We start from the raw sequence: 22,645 nt of genomic DNA on the forward strand, positions 1-22,645 counted from the left end.
CCATTGTTCTCAAGGGATAAACGTAGAAAAGTTAGTCCTAGAGGAATTGAGAAGCAGTATTGTGTATCACGGATGTGATTGAACTTAAGGTGAATTGTGGTGAAGCCTAAATGAAATAACGTCTGTGAAAAGTTTTGAACATAAGTTATTATGTAAGGGTAGTGCGTTGAGTGACCAAACAGGAGAGAGGTTACTGGGGGATAGGAGGCTGTGCTGGGATGGTAATGGCATAATTATTACAGTATTTTAAAGAATGTCTCAGAACTTCACCTGTCCTAATAGTACTACCTGAAATGGTTGTGTTGTTTGTTTGGTTGTTGGTTTTTTTTTTGAAACTTTTAAATTGATACTACTCTCAGTTGCTTTCTTGAGTGGGGGATAATTATGGATCTCATTTCTTCTCTTTTGTTCTTACAGCTGTATTATCAAGTCCTAAATTTTGGAATGATTGTCTCCTCGGCACTAATGATCTGGAAGGGGCTAATGGTCATAACTGGAAGCGAAAGTCCAATTGTAGTGGTGCTCAGGTAACAATTTTTCTTTTCCAGGCATTGAATTGCATGGCATTACTTGAGAGATAAATTGAGAAATTGAGTCACCATTGTATTATTCCTCTAGAAACTATGCTTTCCCAGAAGAGGGCCTGAAAGAAAATCAGTTACTATTTTTCAACTATGAGAAATGTGCAGCCTTGTTAGGCACTTAGAATTCAGACCCCAAAGGGCTCATGACTTTTCTACAAAACGTTTACTATGTGAGTTTTATTTTTGGCACATCTTGTAAGAAAGTGTTTCAATGTACTGTATTTTCCTGAAATAATTCTGTCTTCTTACATTCTTCATTTTGATACATCAGGGCTGCTATTTAGTTGTTAGTTTGCTAGATTAGGTATCATCTCCATGAATTAATTAAGAGGTTTTCTGCAGCATGTTCTCAGTGTCAGTACAGAAGCATCACTAATTATTTCCATGTTTCCTGCTGACCTTTAAATATCACTTCTAAACAGACTTCAGGAATTTTGAAGATATTAATGCTGCCTCTTAAAGTGACAGTACTGAATCTTTGCCCCCCATACTTCCTTCTCTACCCTTGAACTCATACTCTAGTGATTTAAAAACCAAATTTAGTAACTAACTCCTTTTTGGAGAATTACCACTTGGTTGTTTAACTGAATCATTATAGTTCTAATTTGGGGCTTAATTTTATAAGCTATTTCAAATCTTTTCTCGAGATAACGGTGTACAAATATAAAATAAATCATTATGTAGAGTGTAGGTAATAGTACATTACTCTTAACAAGATCAGTTTGATTCCTTCATTGTCATCTTAGGATATAAGTACTTCAGCAACAAGTGGTTCCAGCAGCAAGGCACTGGGTCTTCAGTGTCTTACTCTTACCTTACTCCTACTCTTACTCATACCTTTGTTCTGTGTTTATTGATAAACACATCCAACTGTAATTTTAGAGATCCGAAGGCATGTATGTATTTTATTAGCTGGGAAAGCATTTAATGTACTACTCTGGGAGTACAGAGACATGGCCCCAAGTTCCCAGGCAGTTTTAAATTCAGTGGAGAGCTTCGGTTTCAAACACTGACAGAAAGAGAAGTCACACTAATTGGCACTGTGGGGAAAAAGGTATAGAGAGCCCAGGGAGGCTTCTTTTAGAGATTCTTCTGGGATTATTTCAGATTGAGTTCCCTTCACTGGAGATGCTTAAGGACAATCTAATGACCTGTAAACTGGGGATGTTGGAGTGAACAGGGGATTCGACTGAGGACCTGTTCAACATTGTGGTCCTGGAAACAGTTCACTTCTGCTACGGCTGGAAAATCTAAAATATCAGTTGGGGCTTAAAGGTGGTGTTTGGACAAGTTATTTTGCAGGTAGGTTTATTTATAGACTAAGCTTTTCTGATTACTGATGTGGAATAAAGAAAGGAAATTAAAAGAGACCAGGTCCTAGTGGAAGAAAATCTGGTCAAGACTAGAAGGAGCAGTCATTAGACAAAGGTACTAGACATGATTGGGTGGCCAAGTAAAACGAGGTGGCCTGGGGTTTCATGTAACTTCGAGGAATATAATTATTATCTGGAACTAAATATGCCTCAGAGGATTCAGGTTAACTGAGAATCCACTTTTAGGACTTTTGTGAAGTCACTGGGGATAAAGACAAATAACTTTTTTAAAAGTATTTTTTAAATTCCAATATTTAACACATAGTGCTATATTAGTTTCAGGTGAAGACAAATACTTTCTTATTTATTTTTTTAACTGGAGTTTCAGCGAACATTCAAAACTTATTTTCCCCTTTATAGAGCTGAAGTCAGTTTAAAAATATTTAAGTGGCTTATATATAACTTCTTACAAAATTTACAATTGATGTATTAGTTTTAAAAATTTAGTCGGGCAGTGGTAAAAAGTTTGCCAATAATTTATTTAATGTTTAAAAAGTGTCCCCCAGTGTATTTCTTTAATAGTTCTCTCACTGCCCACTGTTTTGTTTTTGTTTTTAAGATTTATTTATTTGAGAGAGAGAAAGCGTGCGCATGCTGGGTGGGGGGAGGGGCAGAAGGAGAAGGAGAGAGAGAATCCCAAGCAGAAGGCTCCTCGATGAGCACAGAGCCCAACGCAGAGCTTGATCCCACGACCCTGAGATCATGACCTGAGGCTGAATCAAGAGTCAGATGCTCAACCAGCTGAGCCACCCAGGTGCCCCACAGTATTTTTAACCCCATCTGTATCTGAATTTTTAAATCTTTTTCTTTCTCATCCAGCTTTCTTCCGTGAAATCTAGACTCTTGTTTTCACCCTACACTGGACATCTCCATCTGAATATTGACTGGGCACTTGAAATTCCATGTAGTAAAAGTAAAATTCATCTCCTTTTCCCACATACCTGTTCTTCTTCCTTCTGTTTCTGTGACTATCACTGGCATCTGCTCTATTGCCATTGTTAAAAATCCAGGAGTCATCTTTGATCACCCCTTTCTGTCCTATCCAATTGGCCATCAGATTTGTCATTGTCCCTTTCTCTTCTACTCTTTTATAGTTGTCTTCCTATTGCTATTGTTCTGTTTCAGGCCCTCCTCATTTCCTGCCTGGGCTATTGTAGTGACCCTTAAAAATATGCTTTTGTAATCAGAAAAAGTTAATATATTTTCACTACATGAAATGTTGAAAACACAGAAAAAATCGAAATGAAGTCACCCATAGTTCTGGGATAGAATCACTATTAACATTTTAGTCTCTTTTTTCGTGTATATTACTTCTTACGTGATTAAGTAATTCTGTGTGTGCGTCCTTTTCTCTCTGTGTCCCCTTATGATTCTCCTGGGTCCATATTTTTAATAACACTTTTAATGATTGCCAAGAATTCAGTTATAAGTAATAGCCTGGACAACTGGTCTCCCAGTCAGTCTACCTTCTGATCTTTTCTAGTTTACTCATTAATTCAATAAATATTTAAATGTCCTCTACATACTCTATACCTTCTGAAGTGATGTTTCTTAAATGTAAATGTGCTTATGATACTCCCTGCTGAAAATTCTACAGTGGCTTAGAGGCAGGTTAGCACAGTGAGAGTGGATTCTGCTGGACTCCCTGCTCAAATCTCAACATTTAACATTTTTTTGATTTATAACTTTAAAACTTTCTAAGCCTCAATCTCCTTGTCTATAAAGTTAGGTTAATAAGAGTATCTACATCATAGAGTTATTCTGAAGATTGTTTAAAAAAAAAAACTTAGAATGGCACTTTGTACACAGTAAGTACTCAATAAAAATGAGCCATTAAACCGTAGCAGCTCAGCTTTTATCTGTTTTGATATAATTTTCTTTTTTTTTTTAAAGATTTTATTTATTTATTTGACAGAGAGAGACACAGCGAGAGAGGGGACACAAGCAGGGGGAGTGGGAGAGGGAGAAGCAGGCTTCCCGAGGAGCAGGGAACCCGATGTGGGGCTCGATCCCAGGACCCTGGGATCATGACCTGAGCCGAAGGCAGTCGCTTAACCAACTGAGCCACCCAGGCGCCCCCTGTTTTTCCTTCTTAACCAAAACTGTAAGGTCATCTTGGTCTCTATCTTTATAAATGGCAGAAGACGGTCCAGTTCTCATTTGAATATTTGAATGTGTTTAGCGTTTTCAGATGAGGTGAGAATAAGGGCAGTGTATAAAGTTCATTCTTTTATATTCCATTTGTCACTTGAAATTTTACAAGGTTAAGGAATTAGTAACATTGCCCTTTTCAAGATTTAAGTTCCTTTGAATAGCAATGCTTGAAACGGATCTAGTCAGTTAAGGCTAATAACCAAAAGAAACTTTTGTATAACTCATTAGTCTGTGGAAACCATATTTTGGGAACAATACACATCAATGCTGATACATTTGTTAAAGTATTGAGTATACTCCAGAGGTGATATTTGTGATTGTTTTGTTGAATATCTAATTTTGAAAGTAAATTTAATCTCACACTTTCTGTTTTCTATTATATTCTTCTCTCCCTCCTAGTGGCAGCATGGAGCCAGCATTTCATAGAGGAGATCTTCTCTTTTTAACAAATCGAGTTGAAGATCCCATCCGAGTGGGAGAAATTGTTGTTTTTAGGATAGAAGGAAGAGAGATTCCTATAGTTCACCGAGTCTTGAAGATTCATGAAAAGTATGTGCAAACTATGTCTTCCCTGTTTTAAGATCTTTTCATGTTTTAGTGTTTGCAGTGTTTAATTTTGATAACCTGAAGATTAAGAAGAGTGGGGAATGCCTAAGTCCTTTTTCCAATCCATTTTTATAAATGTCTGAAGGTTTAGTGAACATTTGGAAAGCTAAATAGTTATTTATTAATTCATTTACTTCTCTGAAGCTTTTTTTGGAAGTTTTTCTTGGTTTCCTTTTACTTCCCAACCAGATCCATAGCCCTGTGTATCACCCCCCAAAAAATGACATAAAGGTTGATCCCAAGTAGAATCTTCTAATGTAATTGATGAGGTAGCCCTCCCTCATCCTTAAAAAAAAAAAAAAAAACAACTTTATGGCAATCTAACAGACATATCCAATAAGAATAAATTTATGAACTTTTTCAAATTCCAAAGAAAAATTCTTTTTCTTTTAAGATTTTATGTAATCTGTACACCCAACATGGGACTCAAACTCACAACCCCAAGATCAAGAGTTACACACTCCACTGACTTAGCCCACCAGACACCCCTAAATTCCAAAGAAAATTTCTAAAATCTAAGTTACTCTTTGGGCACCTGGGTGGCTCAGTTGGTTAAGCGACTGCCTTCGGCTCAGGTCATGATCCTGGAGTCCCGGGATCGAGTCCCACATGGGGCTCCCTGCTCAGCGGGGAGTCTGCTTCTCCCTCTGACCCTCTTCCCTCTCGTGCTCTCTATCTCTCATTCTCTCAAATAAATAAATAAAATCTTTAAAAAAAAAATCTAAGTTAGTCTTTTAAACATAGACTCTTGCATTTTAGGGTTAGAAGGGACATATGTAAAACTTGTAGAATCACCTGGTGGTGTGGGGCATAACAATGAGCAAAAAATTTCACCTCTCTGGGTCTATCTCCTTATCTGCAATATTAAGAGGTTTAGGAAGATGAATTATAAGATCTGTGAGTTCTGAGCCTATGCTTCTCTGTCCAGCTCCATATTCCTCACCCCCTTCCTTACAAATCGGTAGTAAGGAAAGGAAAACATTCTAGTTAAGTTAAGGAAAACATTCAGGAGGGAAGGAAAGAAAGAAATGAAGGAAAAGGTAGGTGTCCTAGAGGACACCTGGAGGGGAAAGAAAACAGTGAGACAGTGATTTTAGGTTCTTTAGAATGAAGGAGCCCTAAGTAAATATTATCTTATTCTTACCCTACCCTCTAAAGTAATTTATTTTCTCCACTTAGAGAAGAGGGAACTTTCAACTGTTGCTTTTTTTTTTTTTTTAAGATTTTATTTATTTGCATGTGTGAGAGAGAGCAGGGGGGAGGGGCAGAGGGAGAAGGAGAAGCAGTCACCCCTCTGAGCAGGGAGCCTGATGCAGGATTCGATCCCAGGACCCTGAGATCATGACCTAAGCTGAAGGCAGACACTTAACTGACTGAGCCACCCAGGCACCCTCAACTGTTGCTTTATGAAAATCCCCATAAATACTCTAGTTTAAAAGAGTTCTTTCTTCATTGGTGAAGTAAAGATGGCACTGCTTTTTTTTTTTTTTTTCAAACTTCAGTATATATTTTGAAAGATTACAATTTTAAAATGGCATTTTACTATTGACTAAGAAGGAACAACTTAATTTTTTTAGAAATTTAGTTTGGAATTGTGAAGGTTTATTCAGTACAGGCAGTGTTTTCCAGATTCTCAAAATGGATTTGTGGTGTTTGTTCTTAGCACTGCCTGTTGTGAGCAAAGCAGAGGCAACTTTTTCCTGATTTTATCAGAGAAAATCAAATGATACTCAGACCCTGCTTTGGGTAGAGCAAAAGGTACCCGTTTTTATATGCCATCCTTTGAAATTGAGTGAGTTTTTTATTTTAAACAGCTGATCTTGTTTTAGGGCAGGTTCATTGACATCAATTATGGATTCCTTAAATTTTAAAAATAATTTTAACAGAATTCTGAATGTATTAAGCTGTATGGTACTACTAATCTAGGGGTTTTGGTGATTTCATTTTAAAGATTTTTTTTTTTTTTTAATTTGAGAGAGAGAGAGCATGAGATGGGGGAGGGTCAGAGGGAGAAGCAGACTCCCTGCCGAACAGGGAGTCCGATGCGGGACTCTATCCCGGGACTCCAGGATCATGACCTGAGCCGAAGGCAGTGGCTTAACCAACTGAGCCACCCAGGCGCCCTGGTGATTTCATTTTAGACTCTTGAGATGCCTTCAGCTTGAAGGCCTGTTTAGATAACAGATCCAGTTAATATTCTGAAGCTTCCAATTTCCTTTTTTCTTTTGGGGAGACTAAAATACCTGATTGTGAACATCATTTGATTTAGTAGTGTTAACAGTGTTCTTAAATATGAGACTAAATGACAACCAGAATGGATGAAGTGTTTTAGTAAATGTGCCCTGAACGTTTTCAGGCTGAATTTTGCACTGTTACTCATTTCTTTCATCTGAACATTGTTTTAAGAAATAAAATCCTGAACTTTGAGAAGAAGAGAGGTAGGAATCATTCAGCTGACCTCTCTCTTTGGTCTCATTCCGCCTTTCCTTCTCCACCTGCTTCTTATGTACAGTGCCTTTGTAAATTTGAAAATATCATAAAAAGCTCTTTTTTTCATATGGACTCTCCATTTTGTGAACAGTCTTATTATATAGCATACAATAAGATGCTGTATAAAATCGGTAAATATAGCAAACAAAATCACATGCAGCCTTAACACCCAGAGAGAATGTTAAATTTTGGGTAATTCTCTCCTTGTTTTATAAATATACATTTTCCCCCTGTACAACACTGGGATCTACTCAGTACAGTTTTTGGTAACAGGCTTACCTCATGAACATATGGTAGAATATACCTGGTATTACCACATATGCAAAGAATCCCTAAACTAAAAGATCAGCTTGCCAAGTACTGCTTAATATGTTGGTAATGGGCCCATGAATTTGAATCCGTTCTTTGTGCCCAAGGTGGTCATTACCTCGTCCTATCTGTTCTCCAGAGGACACACTCTGTGCGCTGAGCTGTCTGACCAGGCAGTGGGAAAGCACACTTAGCTGTAGTGCACTGCTGAGCTCAGGCAAAATATTCTTGTAAGGGACATTAAAAAACTTCTAGTATTTGTAATAGGAGGTAGTTTGGAGTAGTAAATAGTACATTGAGAAAAAGCTGTCCGTGGTGTTTTTTAAAAAGACTCAACCACCTCCTCCATTTATTGTAGTCTAGTTACTATGTTTTTAATTTAGTAAGAAAAAGGGGGAGTTATTACTCCTGGCTCCTCCAAGAGGGCTATGAGACACACCTGCAGGCAAGGTTACACATGCTCTGCAGACAGCGAAACATCAACATCGAAACATCTCTTCTTTGAGTCTTTCTCCCCCTGCCTACTCTCTTGTTTTCCATTACCTTCCAACAGAAATGAGTCAGGTAAGAGCTAGCACATAGCGAGGTCTGTGTTCTCATTTAAGAGACGACATCACTTTGAAATATTATCAGTTGACTTAATTCTCTTGAGTTGTTCCTTACATTAGCTTGCTAGTCAAGTCCCTCTTAATGTGGACACTTTTCTCACATATAAATTCATACTTTACTTTATAGCCTCCTCTGATGCGCACTTACTAAGTTCCATCTATCATAAAAGGCATTATGGTTTGATGATGGTGAACACTGGTGTGTGGTCAGGTATTTGGAAGGAGAAAGTTGGCAGTGGGGATGACTTAATCCTCAGCTTTGCTCTTTCTGGGCGGAGAGAGAGATTGTTTTGCACCCATTTGGCTTTTGGGGTCTTACTTTTTCTTACCTACAAAGTGATTAGTTCTTGCCCCCTAACGTCACAGTATTCTGATGGTTGAATTACACAGCAAGCCTGTCGAGCTCCTCAGAGATAGATGATATTGAATATTTGGTCCCCGCGGCAGCCAGGGGAGAGCCCTGCGTAAGTGCTGCATCAGTCAGTGTTGGGGCCATGAGCTGTGATGTGCTGGAGTAGGTTTGACAGCGGGTCGAAGAGAAGCCGGGGCGCATAGACGGAGACCTCTGCTTTTTCACACAGCTCTAGCGGTCTCTGCCGACACCATCCCGGAGTGGGGAACTCGGGTTCGTTTGTGTGTCTTGTTGGCAAATCAAGTCTTTGAGGAGAGCCCAGGTCTCCTGTAGCATCCCTTTCCTTTCCTGGGGAGCTTCTCCACTCCCCCATTTCCCTTTCCTCATATTTGATGTTCCTGTTCTGCCTCCATGGGCTCACTGTTGTTTTCATGGTTGAATAGACTCTTCCTTCCTGTGCTCCTGACTTTTACTCTTGCAGCCGGCCCCCTTGGCACCTGTCCTCCCTCTTTCACTCTCCAGAAGTTTTCAGACACTCTTTCCCTCGCTGAGTTGTCAGCTAAGGATTATTTTTCTCTGTATATATTTGCATTTTTTTTCTAACTAGAATCTCATTTTTAATGTGACTATTTGCACTTAACTGTTTTTGGTGTTTGCAACACATTCCAATTTAGTTTAATCTGCACATTTTGTGTCTAGTGAGCCAGTTTCTGGCTTAGAATCTAAGTGGATGTTAGTCAGTAGGAGTCTGAGGCTAATTTTCTTCTTTATATAGTACTTAACCCAAACTCACTTGAATTAGTTTTAAGATAGTCTTTATCAAACTGTAAAATGTACTCTGCTTTCAGTTAAACTTTAAAACTACTAGAAAACTCTTGTTCTTTAGAAGAATTAAACTAATAATTTCCTGATAAGTAAAATGCTTTTCCTAAAAACCCTGGCATGTAAAAGCAATATATGTTTGTTGGGGAAAAAAATTAGAAGCTAAAGAAAGCCATAGATGGCCACTGTTATACCTTGGTCTATCACTTTAGATCTTTTTTACTATCTTATTTTTTATTTCATTTTATTTATTTATTTATTTTTTAAAGATTCTACTTATTTGACAGAGAGGGAACACAAGCAGGGGGAGTGGGAGAGGGAGAAGCAGGCCCCCTGCCGAGCAGGGAGCCCGATGCGGGACCCGATCCCAGGACGCCGGGATCATGACCCGAGCCAAAGGCAGACGCTCAACCGACTGAGCCACCCAGACGCCCCATATTTCATTTTATTTTTTAAAGATTTTATTATTTGTCAGAGAGAGAGAGAGCACAAGCAGGGAGAGTGGCAGGCAAAGGGAGAAGCAGGCTTCCTGCTGAGCAAGGAGCACGATGGGGGACTCGATCCCAGGACCCTGGGATCATGACCTGAGCTGAAGGCATATGCTTAACTGACTGAGCCACCCAGGCGTCCCTCATTTCATTTTTTAAATATGGAGAATTTCTGGGGTGCCTGGCTGGCTTAATCAGTGGAGTCTGCAACTTGCAATTTCAGGATCATGTCAAGCCCCACGTTGGCCTACTTAAAAATAAAATATAAACAAATAGGTAGATAGATAGATAGCATTTCTAACATGCACAGAGGTATACAAAACCGTATAATGAACTGCTGTTGTGCTCTCAGCCAGTCCCGATCATTATGACTCTATGGCCAGTTCTGCCCCACTTAGACTACCACCTCTTCCCACTCTCCTTCCTGTATTATTTGGATCAAATCCTAGATATCATGTCATGTCACATGTAAATATTTTAGTAAATATCTATAAAGTGTAAGCAGTGAGCTTTTAAAAAACATATAACTACAGTCAGCATGCTTACACCCCAAAAAAGAACAACCATACCTTTGTATCATTACATTTCCAGTCTTTGTTCAAATTCCCAATTGGGTCATAAGCTTTTTTTTTTAACAGTTTGTTTGAATCTAGATTCACGTAAGGTCCTTGGTTGCAATTGGTTGATAAGGCTTTATAATCTCTTTTATTTAAGCTTGTAAATTCTTTCTCCAACTTTCTTTGTTCCTCACAACTTGTTGGTTGAAGAAACTAGGTTATTCTTTAGTTTCCCTAGTGTTTGTTGTGGATTATATTCTGTGAGGTAGTTTAATGTGTTCCTTTGCTCTTCGTATTTACAGAAAATCGGTGGTTTGTGTTTATCTAAATATAAAAATGAGATTATACTGTATATGCTATTCTGTAATCTTTTCTTCACTTAATAAAATGTATATCATCTTCCAGTGCCATTAACTATTCTTCTATAACATTGTCCTCAATGCTTACATATTTTAACTCCTGAATGTTAGACTTTCAGCTTGCTTCCAGTTTTTCCCTACCATAAACAGAGCTATGAGCATCCTTTTGGCTAAATAGATAATTATTTTGATATTAGTTATGATGATAAAATACCACAGTTCTACAGCATTTTTGGTTAACAAAGCGAATTTTGTGCTTGCAAATGTCATGAAGGTATTTGATAACTTGGCTTTCCCTCACTTTTTTTTTTTCCCCTTACTCTTTTAAGGCAAAATGGACATATTAAGTTTTTGACCAAAGGAGATAATAATGCCGTTGATGACCGAGGCCTCTATAAACAAGGACAACATTGGCTAGAGAAGAAAGATGTCGTGGGGAGAGCAAGGGGGTAAGTAGAGGGGGGAGCATTTACTTTGCTTTCATGGCACATGGAATGTGTCCCTCTGTCTTATCGTCTGATCACACACAATTAAATACATGTTTTGGTCCTGGTTCTACCAAATCACCTTGTGTCCTTTGAAAAAGCATGCTTCTTAAAATACATCTAAAACTTGGGGGATACTGCTCCAGAGGGGAGGAAATGGGGTACAGCAAAAGAGTAGAGTTATCAGTGATGAGATGACGGATTGGAGTGACAATTTTAAAAATTCGTTTGTTTATTTCATTCATTCAAAAAATGTTATTGAGCACCTTCTTGTACTCCCGAGTCTATACCGTGCTAGTTTGGGGGTCCGGAGCAGTTATTGATCCTGCTTCCTGAAATGTATATTTTAAGTAGTTACTGAGTCAGCAACTTAAAGTATTCATTTAAGTTAATTTTATCATGTTTATTTCCTACTGTTTTATTTCTAGTCTTAAAATCATTGGGGTCAAATGAAATTTAAAAGTTATATTAAGCCTGTTTATTTCAGATTTTATCAGGAGAACAGATCAGTGGAGGACAGGAATTGTAAGTTATTGACATGAGGACATAATAGAACTGTTACTACCTTCATGTTATTAATAGTATTAACAATAACTCACATTTATCAGGGCTTACTATGTGCCAGAGACTCATTCTAAATTCTTTACAAGTATTACCTCATTTTAACCACAGAACAACCCTAATATTTCCATTCTACAGATGAGGAAACACAGACGAGTTAGGTTGCTTATCTAAGGCCACGCTGGTGATGAACAGTGGCCGGCTGACCCCGGAGCCCACCCTCTTAACCATCATGCCAGAGTTACTGGCATCACGCTCCTGAAAGTGGAGAGCTGCTGGTTCTCACTATTCAGCTGCCACATGGGGCCCTGACCCCTGTCAGCACATCTGCGCCTTCTGTAGACAGTGGATTCAGAGTGATTCTACTAGAGATCAGGCCACCACACTGAGCAGTTCTCTTCCCACAGAGAAGTCGGTGTACAGTACTAAGTGAAAGCTGCTTCAGTTACAGCATGAGAGGTGCTGGTTTGGGGCCAGAGAGATTGGATCAGAACAAGCACCCACGGTGTATTTTGTGTCTTGCGAAGCTGTTTGCATGGCTCCAGTTCAAGGGAACTTCATTTCCTGTATTGGAGCTAAACATCCTTTTTTTTTTTATAAGATTTTTATTTATTTTTAAGTAATTTCTGCACCCAACCTGGGGCTCAAACTTACAACCCTGAGATCAAGAGTCACATGCTCCACCGACTGAGCCAGCCAGGCGCCCCAAACATACTTTTATAATACAAACCAGATCATCAGTGCTTCTGAGAAATAACACTCCCGTCTCCCATAGTTCCCAAGATGCTGCTAATGTGGTTATTCAGACTCATCAGTCTCGTTGAGTCTTTTTGTTTTTCTTTTAATTGCAATGTGCAGATTCACGTAGAAACATAAATAACAGTCATCAAAAAGTAAAGTCACAGGGCGCCTGGGTGGTGCAGCCAGTTAAGCGTCCGACTTGGTTTCAGCGCGGGTCATGGGATCGAGCCCATGTCGGGCTCTGAGCTCAGCAGGGAGTAGGCTTGAGTTTCTCTCCCTCTCCCTTTGCCCCTCCCCCCACCGTGTGTGCACATGCACACACTCTCTCAAATAAATAAATCTTTAAAAAAAAAAATCTTGGGGCACCTGGGTGGCTCAGTCATTAAGCGTCTGCCTTCAGCTCGGGTCATGATCCCGGGGTCCTGGGATCGAGCCCCGCATCGGGCTCCCTGCTCCGCGGGAAGCCTGCTTCTCCCTCTCCCACTCCCCCTGCTTGTGTTCCCTCTCTCGCCGTGTCTCTCTCTGCCAAATAAATAAATAAGTAAATCTTTAAAAAAATTTTTTTAAAAAGTCTTTTTTCACATCTATCCTTTCCCTCCCCCTCCATAAGTATTTTAACTTTTTGGTTTCGGTTCTTTTAGTCTTTATGTAAAGGATGCAGGTAGCATATGTATGTATATACACATAAACACATTTTGTGTGTGAGGAGAGGTAGTCATGCTATTTATAACATTTTTTTATCCCCAAAGTAATCACTATTTTTGCAAATCAAAAGATACATCTCCATATTATCATTTTCATAGCTGTGTGCTAGTCCACGGAATGGATAGACCATATTTTTATTTAGCCAATCTCCTATTGGTAGATGCTTTGAGTGTTTGTGTGTGTGTGAACAAGTCATGATGAGCATCTTACATACATCTCAGTGTCTCTGCCCAGTAATCATTTCTTCAGTAAATTCAAGGAAGTGGAATTACTGGGTGAAACCTAGGCATACTTTAAGAAAGCTTTTGTTAAATCTTGCCGTACTGTTTTATTTATACTCTTCCCAGTATAACAGTGTCCCTTTATGTGGATCTTGATTCTTAGGTATTTAATGCAGTTCTGTCTGCTCACTCTGGCCCCCTGTTTGGGTAGAAGATGCATCATCCCACAGAAGGGTACAGGAGCCAGGCTTTCACTCAAGTAACTTGTCTTTCTGAAGAATTTTTTTTTATTCTCTAACTATATTCAGTATTATTTCTAAAATCCCAACATTGAGGAGCACCTGCCTGGCTCAGTCTCAGGTTGTGAGTTTGAGCCCCACGTTGGGTGTAGAAATTACTTAAAAATAAAATCTTTACAAAAATAAAATAAAATCCCAACATTGAAAATATAGGTCTTTTTGTGACCTTTAATTAAAAAAAAAAAAAATAGGCTGGTGCTCTCTGAATTTAAGTAACTTTCCATGAAGTATAAACATCTGGGACGTACATGGCTACAGAGCAGGCGCACCGAATCTTAACCGTGCAAGGTTACTTTGTCTAGCTTATCCTGCCACTTCCCTGAACACATGGCAGGGCATAGCACCTCCTTTTGTGGCAACTATGTTTATAAAACACAAACTGGTAATTCAAAGCCCAACTGTACCCAAACCTTAAGAATAGCTTTTCTGCAGATTGGTCTGTGACTGTGGTACAAGTGTCTTTACACAATAAAAACCTTTTTTTTCCCTAAAATTTAGCTGCACACTAAAAAATTTAACGCTGCGGCCTAAGGCCCTAAATAAACACAAGTTAAAACAATTTTATTGAGATATAATTCACATATATTAGATAAAATTCACCATTTAAAAGTATACGATTCGGTGGGTTTTATTACATCCACAAGGTTACCCAGCTATCAGCACTGTCTAATTTCCGAAGGTATCCGCACCCCAGAAAGGAAACTCCATACTCATTTGTAGTCACTGCCCGTCCCCTTTCCCTGCAGCCCCTGGCAACCACTCAGCTGCTCTCCGTTGCTGTGGATTGCCTGTTCTGGACGTTTTATATGAGCGGAATCTCACAATACGTGCTCTTCATTTACGTCTGGCTTCTTCCGCTCAGCATTGCGTCTTCGACGTCTGTTGATACAGCAGTGTGTGATAAAGACCATTTTAGGAAATGGAACTGATACCGAACCAACTAAGTATCGAGTGGGGAGTGACCCGTCCTCTTTGGAGGAGGTCAAAGACACAGCAGCAGGAGCTGCTTGTGCAAGAAAAGTAGGAGCGAGAGGAGGCCAGGGCAGGAGCGGGCCTCGGCCGGGCAGGGTCCTGGCGATGGAAAGAATGTCGAAGGGAGGGGTAATTGCGCTCTCTGTTGGCTAAAACCAGCTTTAAGGATGAGGCTTCCAAAATGCACTTTTTCCTTAACGTTTAAAACGGCTCATTCTGGGGTAGAAACAGTGATCATTTTTCAGTCAGCTCCCGGGGCCCAGGCTTCCTGGTTAGAGGCCCCTCTGACACCCGACAAAATTATTTTCTCCAAATATCAGCAGCCCGTCCGAGGCTCCTTCCTCACCAGCACCTCCCAGGGGCATGTAGTCCTCTACACTCTGCCCTCGAGACGTTAACTCAGCACAGACTGCTGTTGGAGCTGGCTTTGTGGGTGGCATGTTTGACTTCTTTTAAGCCTTCTTCTGCTTATTGTTCACTCTGCTTTAGCAGAGCTTCTCCAAGCAGAGTAGGAAAAAAAGTGCAGTGGATTTGAATTGAAGATGACTAATGGTAGCAGCATTACGTACTCGATTAGCAACCCTTTGCTGTCTCTGTCCATGGAGGGAAACGGTGAGACAAATAATTAAATATTTTCTTTGACTTTGGACTGCCTGTCATATTAGTTGCTTACATTACCCCTAAAGGCCAAGTTGCTTCCATCTCTTTTATGGTGGGGCAAGGAAAAACCAACCTTAGGGGGGGAAATATTTCCATGAATAACTCATAAACAGGCTACGTGATCACTGGGAGCTAAAGGTTCTCTGAACGTGGATACTGCATGGAGGGAACAGTGAAAGCCTCTGTCCGTGAGAATGGCTGCTGGTTGATCATAAGACCAGAATCAGCAGCCTGATACTGTTTTAGCAGAAATCACAGATACTTTTATAGCTTTTAGTCTGCATATTACTGTGAGGCATATGCCTTCACCTTCTTAAATTAGATGATTTACGTTCACTGGAAGCTACTGCTTTTATGAAGATCTGATGAGACAAAAGAAATGTTATTGTATTCCAAAGAAAAAATACGTATTTAAAGACATAGAAAACCCCTGTCTACCATCCTAGAACTTAGCTCTGCCATCCTGGAGGGACTGTTACTTTTCAGCTCTTAGAGGTTCCAGGGGTTGAAACCAAAGCATGGGTCCTAGGAAGGGATGTTATTTTCCACCACCTGGCTCTTCCAGGCATGTCACTAGCTAGAACTGAGCTGGTGCTAGAGTGTGCAGAAGCATTATTTGGGCCCCACTTCCACAGATGCTCTGAGTCAGTAAATGTGAGGAAGATAGAGCAATCTGCACTTTTAATAGGCTATCCAAGTGATTCTGACGAAGGAGGCCTGGTTTTAGGAGACATCAACTTATGGAATGGAAGTTTGGGGATGGGGAGGGGTCGGGGGGTGGGAGTGTCTGGTAATGCGGCCAGAAGGGAGAGGGGCAAGACGGGGTGAGGACAGGAGACAGGAAGTAAGAGGAGTTCTTCAAAGGAAGGAAGTGCACCAAAAGACAAAATTTCTGTTTTTCAAGCTTGCCTAAGGCTTTGATAGTGGAGGTGTTATGTGGGAGGTGATTTGTTTGTGCACCTTTGGGATGTTGGTGCACAGGTTGTGGATACCCGGAGTAGAAATATTTGGGCTATTTTAAAGTATGCGAGGTTCAGTCTCCACCTCAGCCCAACCTCCCTCCTTTGGACAAGCTCTAGGTCAGTATCATTGGGCCCGTTCTAGAGTCCAGTAGTAAAAGAGGAGGAGAAAGAAGAAAGTTGTGCATTTGCTAACTGCCGTTTCCTCCCACAGTGACGGTACCCTGCTAACCTTTCCTTTCTCCCCTGAATTCTTACGAGGTTATGGAGTGTTTTCTATTGGGGGGAGAAGTGAAGTCCGGGAGTAAGTGAGATCTCCCAAGGAAAGGAAGAGAAGAGGCCTGGACATCCATACATTCCATCAGGCAGTGTTTACTGGATGCCTACTGTGTACAGGGGTTACATCCGGCCTTGAGGATACAGTGGGGAGCAAGACTGGCATCGCCTTTGCCCTTATGGAGCATAGAGTCGAATAGGAGAGACAGACACTCTTCAGTTAGTTGTGCAACCAATTATGTAATAAAAAAATGTGGTAAAGACTCCAAAGGAAATACATCAGGTCTATGAGATTATTTAACAGGTGGTTTTATCTCTATCTAGTTTAAGGGGATAAACTTTAGGGGCAAAGAGAAAGAAAGAGCTAGTGAAAAAAATAAAGGGGTAGCAGCCAATAGGTAGGTGGAAAAATAGATTTGTGGTGTGTTTGAGAAGCCAAGGAAGGAAAGGCTTTCAAGGGAAGTTTGTGGTCCTCAAAGTCAAAACCTGCAGAGATGAAAAGGAAGATGGGAGGTGAGACTGGTCTGCACACGGCGATTTAAGCTGTTCTGGAAGAAGTGTCGGGATCAGGAGAGCCAGAGCCAGATTACAGGTGGTTAGCAAATGAGAGGGTGGCACAATCTTCAGCACTGTAATGGAGCTCTTACACTCACTTTTTGGACTCTTAACATGAAGTACCTTGTAATGGTCTGGCTGTGTTTGTGTTGTCGCCCCAGCTGGTTTGACCACTCCCGGAAGGCTGTGACAGCAAACCCAGCCCCGAGCACTGAATCCACATGTAGCGTGAGAGTCCCGTCTGGAGGCCCGAGACCTTAGGTTCTCCTGCCCCGAAACCACACACCTCGGGCACGAGCATCTCTTTCCTCATCTGTAAAGTGGTATTCCTAACTTCCCTGTCACACGAGTTGTTGGAAGGACCTAATAGGACAGTCTGTACAAATGGACTTTGTGAACTGAAAATTAGTTTTCGATGGAAGATACTGAGAATGTTCGGTAACATGAGACTGGCTACGGAGGAAGTTCTGTGATGACCGGTTTTCTGTTTGCTTGTTTGTTTAGATTTGTTCCTTATATTGGGATTGTGACGATCCTCATGAATGACTATCCGAAATTTAAGGTAAGAGCCTATACTATATGTTTCATTAAACATGTGCTCTTTTGCTCACTTTTGGAAACTATTACGTGGGTTACAGACTAATTGGTTAGTGTAGTAACTGGTCATGGTCACAAAAGCCAGCTCATGACTGAACTCTGAGGACTTGGACACTTTTAAAAGCTTCCCTGACTTGTGTTCTGTGTCTGTTTTCTAGTATGCAGTGCTCTTCTTGCTGGGTTTATTCGTGCTGGTCCATCGTGAGTAAGAAGTCTGCCTTGCTGTTCCTGGAAGATGCCGTACTTTTCGTTCCTGAATGTTTGGCGTAGATACTGGTCTGTGATTGGTGGAGTGCAGAATGCACATGTTGGCGCTTCTCAGTAGCAACGGTTTGCATTAGTTTCTGTTTCCACACTAGGGTACGTGTGGGCGGGTGCACGGACACCATGGCGCACACTCGAGGGGACTCTCAATCACAGGATTTCATGTGTTGTCATTGTCACACTTTCACATTTTTGTACATCAGTGAATTTTTTATATTAAAAGGTTGAGCCAAAGCCCCCAGTGTTTGTATTTTGAAGCCAAGCTTCACTTCTAAAGTGCCTACAGAGTTCTGTAAATGAAAATGCAACTCTGCACGAGTCTGAAACCGTCATTCCTCCGTATAAGATGGGAATGGCATATCCTGAGGTGGTCGTAAGTCTTAACTTTTCAAATTTTAAATAAAAGACTTTGCATATTGAACCCCTTATCCCTGACTTGTGTTTGTCGGGAAAGCTTTGCCTTCCTCTGCTGGTTCGTAGCACCCTTGGGGGAGATAAAGGCTTTGATGTGAGCAGTCCTTCAGCTAAGAAGGTTGTCCTCATACTAACAACTGGTTTTTTGTTTGTTTGTTTTGTGGAACAAAAGTGGCCATTGGCGTTCATAGGAAATCTCTTAGCCATAAAATTGATTCTTCACTAGGGTGTGACTCAGATGTGTAGAAACACAGTTAGTGTTGCTGAAAGGTTCAGAACATCTCCCTGGGCTGTGAAGGGTCCTCTACTTTTCTGCACTTGAGACACTCTCAGCCCTTTCTACACATTGGCAGTGTGTTTCAGCATTCCTTCCTGAGGAAGCAGGAGGAAGGTGCCGGAGGGCGAGCGTGCTACTTGTTTTTTTAAAACTCTCATTTGCCTGAGCCTGTTCTCTTAAGTGCCTGGCTTCGCTTTTCTCTCGTGCAGACTTAGAGAAGGCAAGGTTTAAAGTAGTGAATGCAAAGCCCTGTTGTGTTTTCCTTCCGCTCATATTGAGGCGGTTAGGGAAAGGGCCGGTGTAGGGTAAGCCAGTGTGTTTTAAGTACAAAATACTCTTAATTCTTTTTGTTCTCTACTTGTATTAATGTGAAATCTGAAAGTGAGCACATTTTCTGTGTTGGGCTAAATGAGCAGTTTCTATTATTTGTTCAGCTGAGGTGGATCAGCTGAAGTGGAAGTCAGTCCACACTTTAATGTTAATGGAATCAGCATTAAAAGATGGAGACAGTTTACAACTAAGAACAGTTGATCTTCCGAAGCTCTCCCATATAGAGAATAGTGCCATCCCAAATCCGTTAACTGGGCTTTAGTCTTTAAACTCTGGATGTGGGCTCTGAATGATCTCAACCGAGTAGGACACTTGGCACATCAGGGCTAGCAGGTGCTTCTTTGAACCTGCCCGTGAGGCTTGTATTGTACTTAGATTTTCTCATGAGCCACGGAGAGTGTGGAAGCAGCCCCCCATGCGTAGAATGGCAGAAAATTGCTACTCTCCCCGTTTTTCCTCCTACTCACCTGCAGAGGATGGGGTTAACCACTTGGCCTAACCGTCCTCACTCTGTTTTTGCAGCAGCCTTTCTGGGACTGCTCTGGAGAAGTCGTGTGCTTTGCTGCCCGGTGTTGGGATCCTGGGGTTCCCGGCTTGCCTGAGCTGTACTTGTACCCTCGGCCATCCAGACTTCTCCTCCATACACACTTAAAACATTGAATATTTTCCTCATTTGCGTATCTTCACACCCAGTTTTGTTTTTCCTCCTTTGCTGGATGCTCTCGTTGGAAGCCAGTAGCTAAATTTTTCTGGGAAGTAATCAAATCATTCAAAAGTATTTTAATTACTCTCTTAGCCAAAAATAAAGATTATTTTGGGAGAGAGGTTTTATGTTGTCTGGTTTAGTGCTCAAATGTAAGACTTAAGCTGGGCAATTTTTTATTAGTAAATGTAAAGCATTCTAGAGAGCGTAAGACCTGCTAGGGTTGTTCGACTTGGTGTTGTAATGGAATCATGAGCTCGCCGAGATTTGGCTGCGTCGGTGGGCAGTTGGGAAGGCTTGCCCACTGTGAGTGTCGGGGGTCAAAGAAGATGAGGACTGATAACACTTCGAGTGAGAATTTGATCATGGCGATGTCTCTGGGCTGTGAGTCCTCCGCTGTCATCACTCCCAATGAGTTAAGTCTCTCTTAGCTTGCAAACGCCTGTCCTCACTTCTAGTGCCTGTCTCTCTCCTCCCTCCAAACACTTCTACTTGTTGTCCTCTGTTTACAGGGAAGCTCGTAGCAGTTGCTGCAAACGAACCCTCCAGATGTCAACTTTTCTTTGAAGGAGTATTCACCTAGATTTTTTCAGCTTCCCAGCATATTGAGTCACTTACAAGCCCTACATTTACCCCTATCATTCCATTTCTCATGGCCATCACCTGACTCCAGAAACAAAGTCAGTGGTTCCCTTTGCTGGGGTGACTATACGTCTCCGTTTCCCTGCAGCGGGCCAGTCTGTGCCTGTTCGAGACCAGCTCCACTTGTTAGTTTTAGTGCCCCATTTATTTTCAGAAGTGTCTCTTTTTGGACCATAAATGTTGTGTTGACCTTGTATTACCCCATGGGAAGTTCGGACTTTGAATTCAGCCAGCATTAAGCACCCTTGTGGTAAACTGCTATATCTTCACTTACATTATCTTACACTCTCATTTCTGCTTGTCTGAGTCTCACTTTCTGCAAAGAGTAACTGTCCTTCCTCCAACTCTCAGCATTTGCGGCCTTACGCTATTTGTGGCAGTTTGTGGATATGGCCTCAAGTTCCCCTATCAAATGGCAAGGCCCTCCTATGCAGAGGCCCTGCTTTATAGGCACCATACTCTGTTGTCCCAGCATGTACTACATGTTCGGTATAATCATGCAGTGGAACCAGAAACAGTAACTTAGGGTGGCATTTTTTTTTAAAGATTTTACTTATCTGAGAGAGAGAGAAAGAGAGCACGAGTACGGGGAGAGGCAGAGGGAGAAGCAGACTCCCTGCCGAGCAGGGAGACCCACACAGGGCTCGATCCCAGGACCCCGGGATCATGACCTGAGCCGAAGGCAGACACTTAACGACTGAGCCTCCCAGGCACCCAGGTAACTTAGGGTAGCATAATTGTTGAGCTGTTATTCTGGGGCAGAACAAATGAATCATTCAAGTGATTTGCACTTTCCGGTTATTTAGTAATTTGGTCTTTCCAAATTTGAATTTGAAAACTTTCTCTCCCTGTGGTTCCATTTAAACAGTGTGTTCCCTTTCTAGAATTTTTTGTGTTAATCCTGTCTTCTTCCTTTTTATCTGTGTTCTCGGACTCTTCCTGCCTTCTCTTTTTCAGTGGGACATGTATTGGTGTTTGTCACTTTTCTTGGGGAGTCCCAGGTTTCTCAGAGAACGTAGGCTTAAAATAAAGGCTCTTTAGGTCAGTTAAGCATCCAACTCTTGATTTCGGCTCAGGTCATGATCTCAGCGTCATGGGACCGAGCCCTGCGTCGGACTCAGCAGGGAGTCTGCTGGAGATTCTCTCTCTCTCTCCCCCTCCCCCCACTTGCTCGCTCTCTGTTTTTGTCTCGCTCTCAAATAAGTAAAAAAATATTTTTTAAAAAAAGAATAAAGGCTCTGTAATCCTTAAGTGAATTTCTTGGTCATTTGCTTTCGTGTGTTACCAAGTCCATACGGCCCCTAAGAACGATGTGTGAGGGCTATCTCAGCATCTGAGGGCACCCGTCTTAGAACATTTATCACTCTCTTGAGCTTCCTGAATGATCCAGCTGATTCTGGCTGACTAAATAGATTGTCTACCTTCCTTAAGATGCTCCTTTGGTTGGACGGCCTATCCAGACTGTTTTCTGGCAAGGTAGATCTTTGTTACTATTCTCTCTTACTAGAACTGTAAGTAATACCAGCTAGACTTTTAGAAATAAACAACAAATATGACCCTTTGCACACGAGTGTCGGTGAGTCTGGGTGTAGAAGGAATTCTGTGTAACCAAGAAATGTTAATTAAAGACTAGAATATGCAGAAGTTAACCAAAAAAAAAAAAAAAAGGACATTGTCTTCTAAGTGTTCTGTAGCATTCTAGGCCCTCAGGACTTTTTCCAGCCTCAGCTCTCTGCAGACCCCACATTCTCGTCCCCTTGATATTGGTCTCACTGAACAGACATCTAGTTTTCACTTACGCCGCTTGCTCTGCCCGGAGTGCCTGCTCCCTCTGTACCTGCTGGAAGCTTTCTCTTTCTGCAGACGCGGATGGAGCGTCTCTCTGATGCCAGATTTGGGACTAGCCCCTGGGGTACAAAGATGAGTAAGGCATGGAACTGTTAGGAACTCAGTGCCTTAACCGGCGCAACATGTAAACAGGCTTTTTTTTTTTTCCCCCCACATAGGGTCCTAAGTGGAGTGATAGATGCACAAGGAGCTCAAAAGAGGAGTGTTTTTATTCTCAGCCACGCTCTCGAGTGTATAGCACTTCCCACGCGGTGCTGTTGGGACTTTGCTCGTGACTCTTTAATGGCACCCTCAGAGTGGTCTGTCTGCTGTGGGTCCCCCACCCCGACCAGCTCCTTCAGGCGTTAAGACAAGGCCAACCTCTCGTTCATCCTTGTATATCCTCTAGTCCCTGTCACAGTGCTTGTTGGCCCATTGTAGATTTATTAATAAAT

At 41.4% G+C, this 22,645-nt stretch overlaps 1 protein-coding gene across 1 annotated transcript in view; it reads left to right on the plus strand.

Moving 5' to 3' along the window:
• The window catches only part of SEC11A (SEC11 homolog A, signal peptidase complex subunit), a 38,387-nt gene extending 19,969 nt beyond the window's left edge, over positions 1-18,418 (plus strand). Inside the window, exons 2-6 of the mRNA XM_028089415.2 lie at positions 418-527; positions 4,511-4,660; positions 11,032-11,151; positions 17,641-17,698; positions 17,892-18,418. Coding sequence (XP_027945216.1) covers positions 418-527; positions 4,511-4,660; positions 11,032-11,151; positions 17,641-17,698; positions 17,892-17,942 — 489 coding nt within the window. The 3' untranslated portion in view covers positions 17,943-18,418. The remainder of the gene's footprint in view (positions 1-417; positions 528-4,510; positions 4,661-11,031; positions 11,152-17,640; positions 17,699-17,891) is intronic.
• Positions 18,419-22,645: the final 4,227 nt, after the last annotated feature.

Source organism: Eumetopias jubatus, unplaced genomic scaffold (assembly GCF_037043125.1).
Source record: "Eumetopias jubatus isolate StellerSeaLion01/CBP00866 unplaced genomic scaffold, mEumJub1_p1.0 scaffold_7, whole genome shotgun sequence".
Taxonomy (NCBI): domain Eukaryota; kingdom Metazoa; phylum Chordata; class Mammalia; order Carnivora; family Otariidae; genus Eumetopias; species Eumetopias jubatus.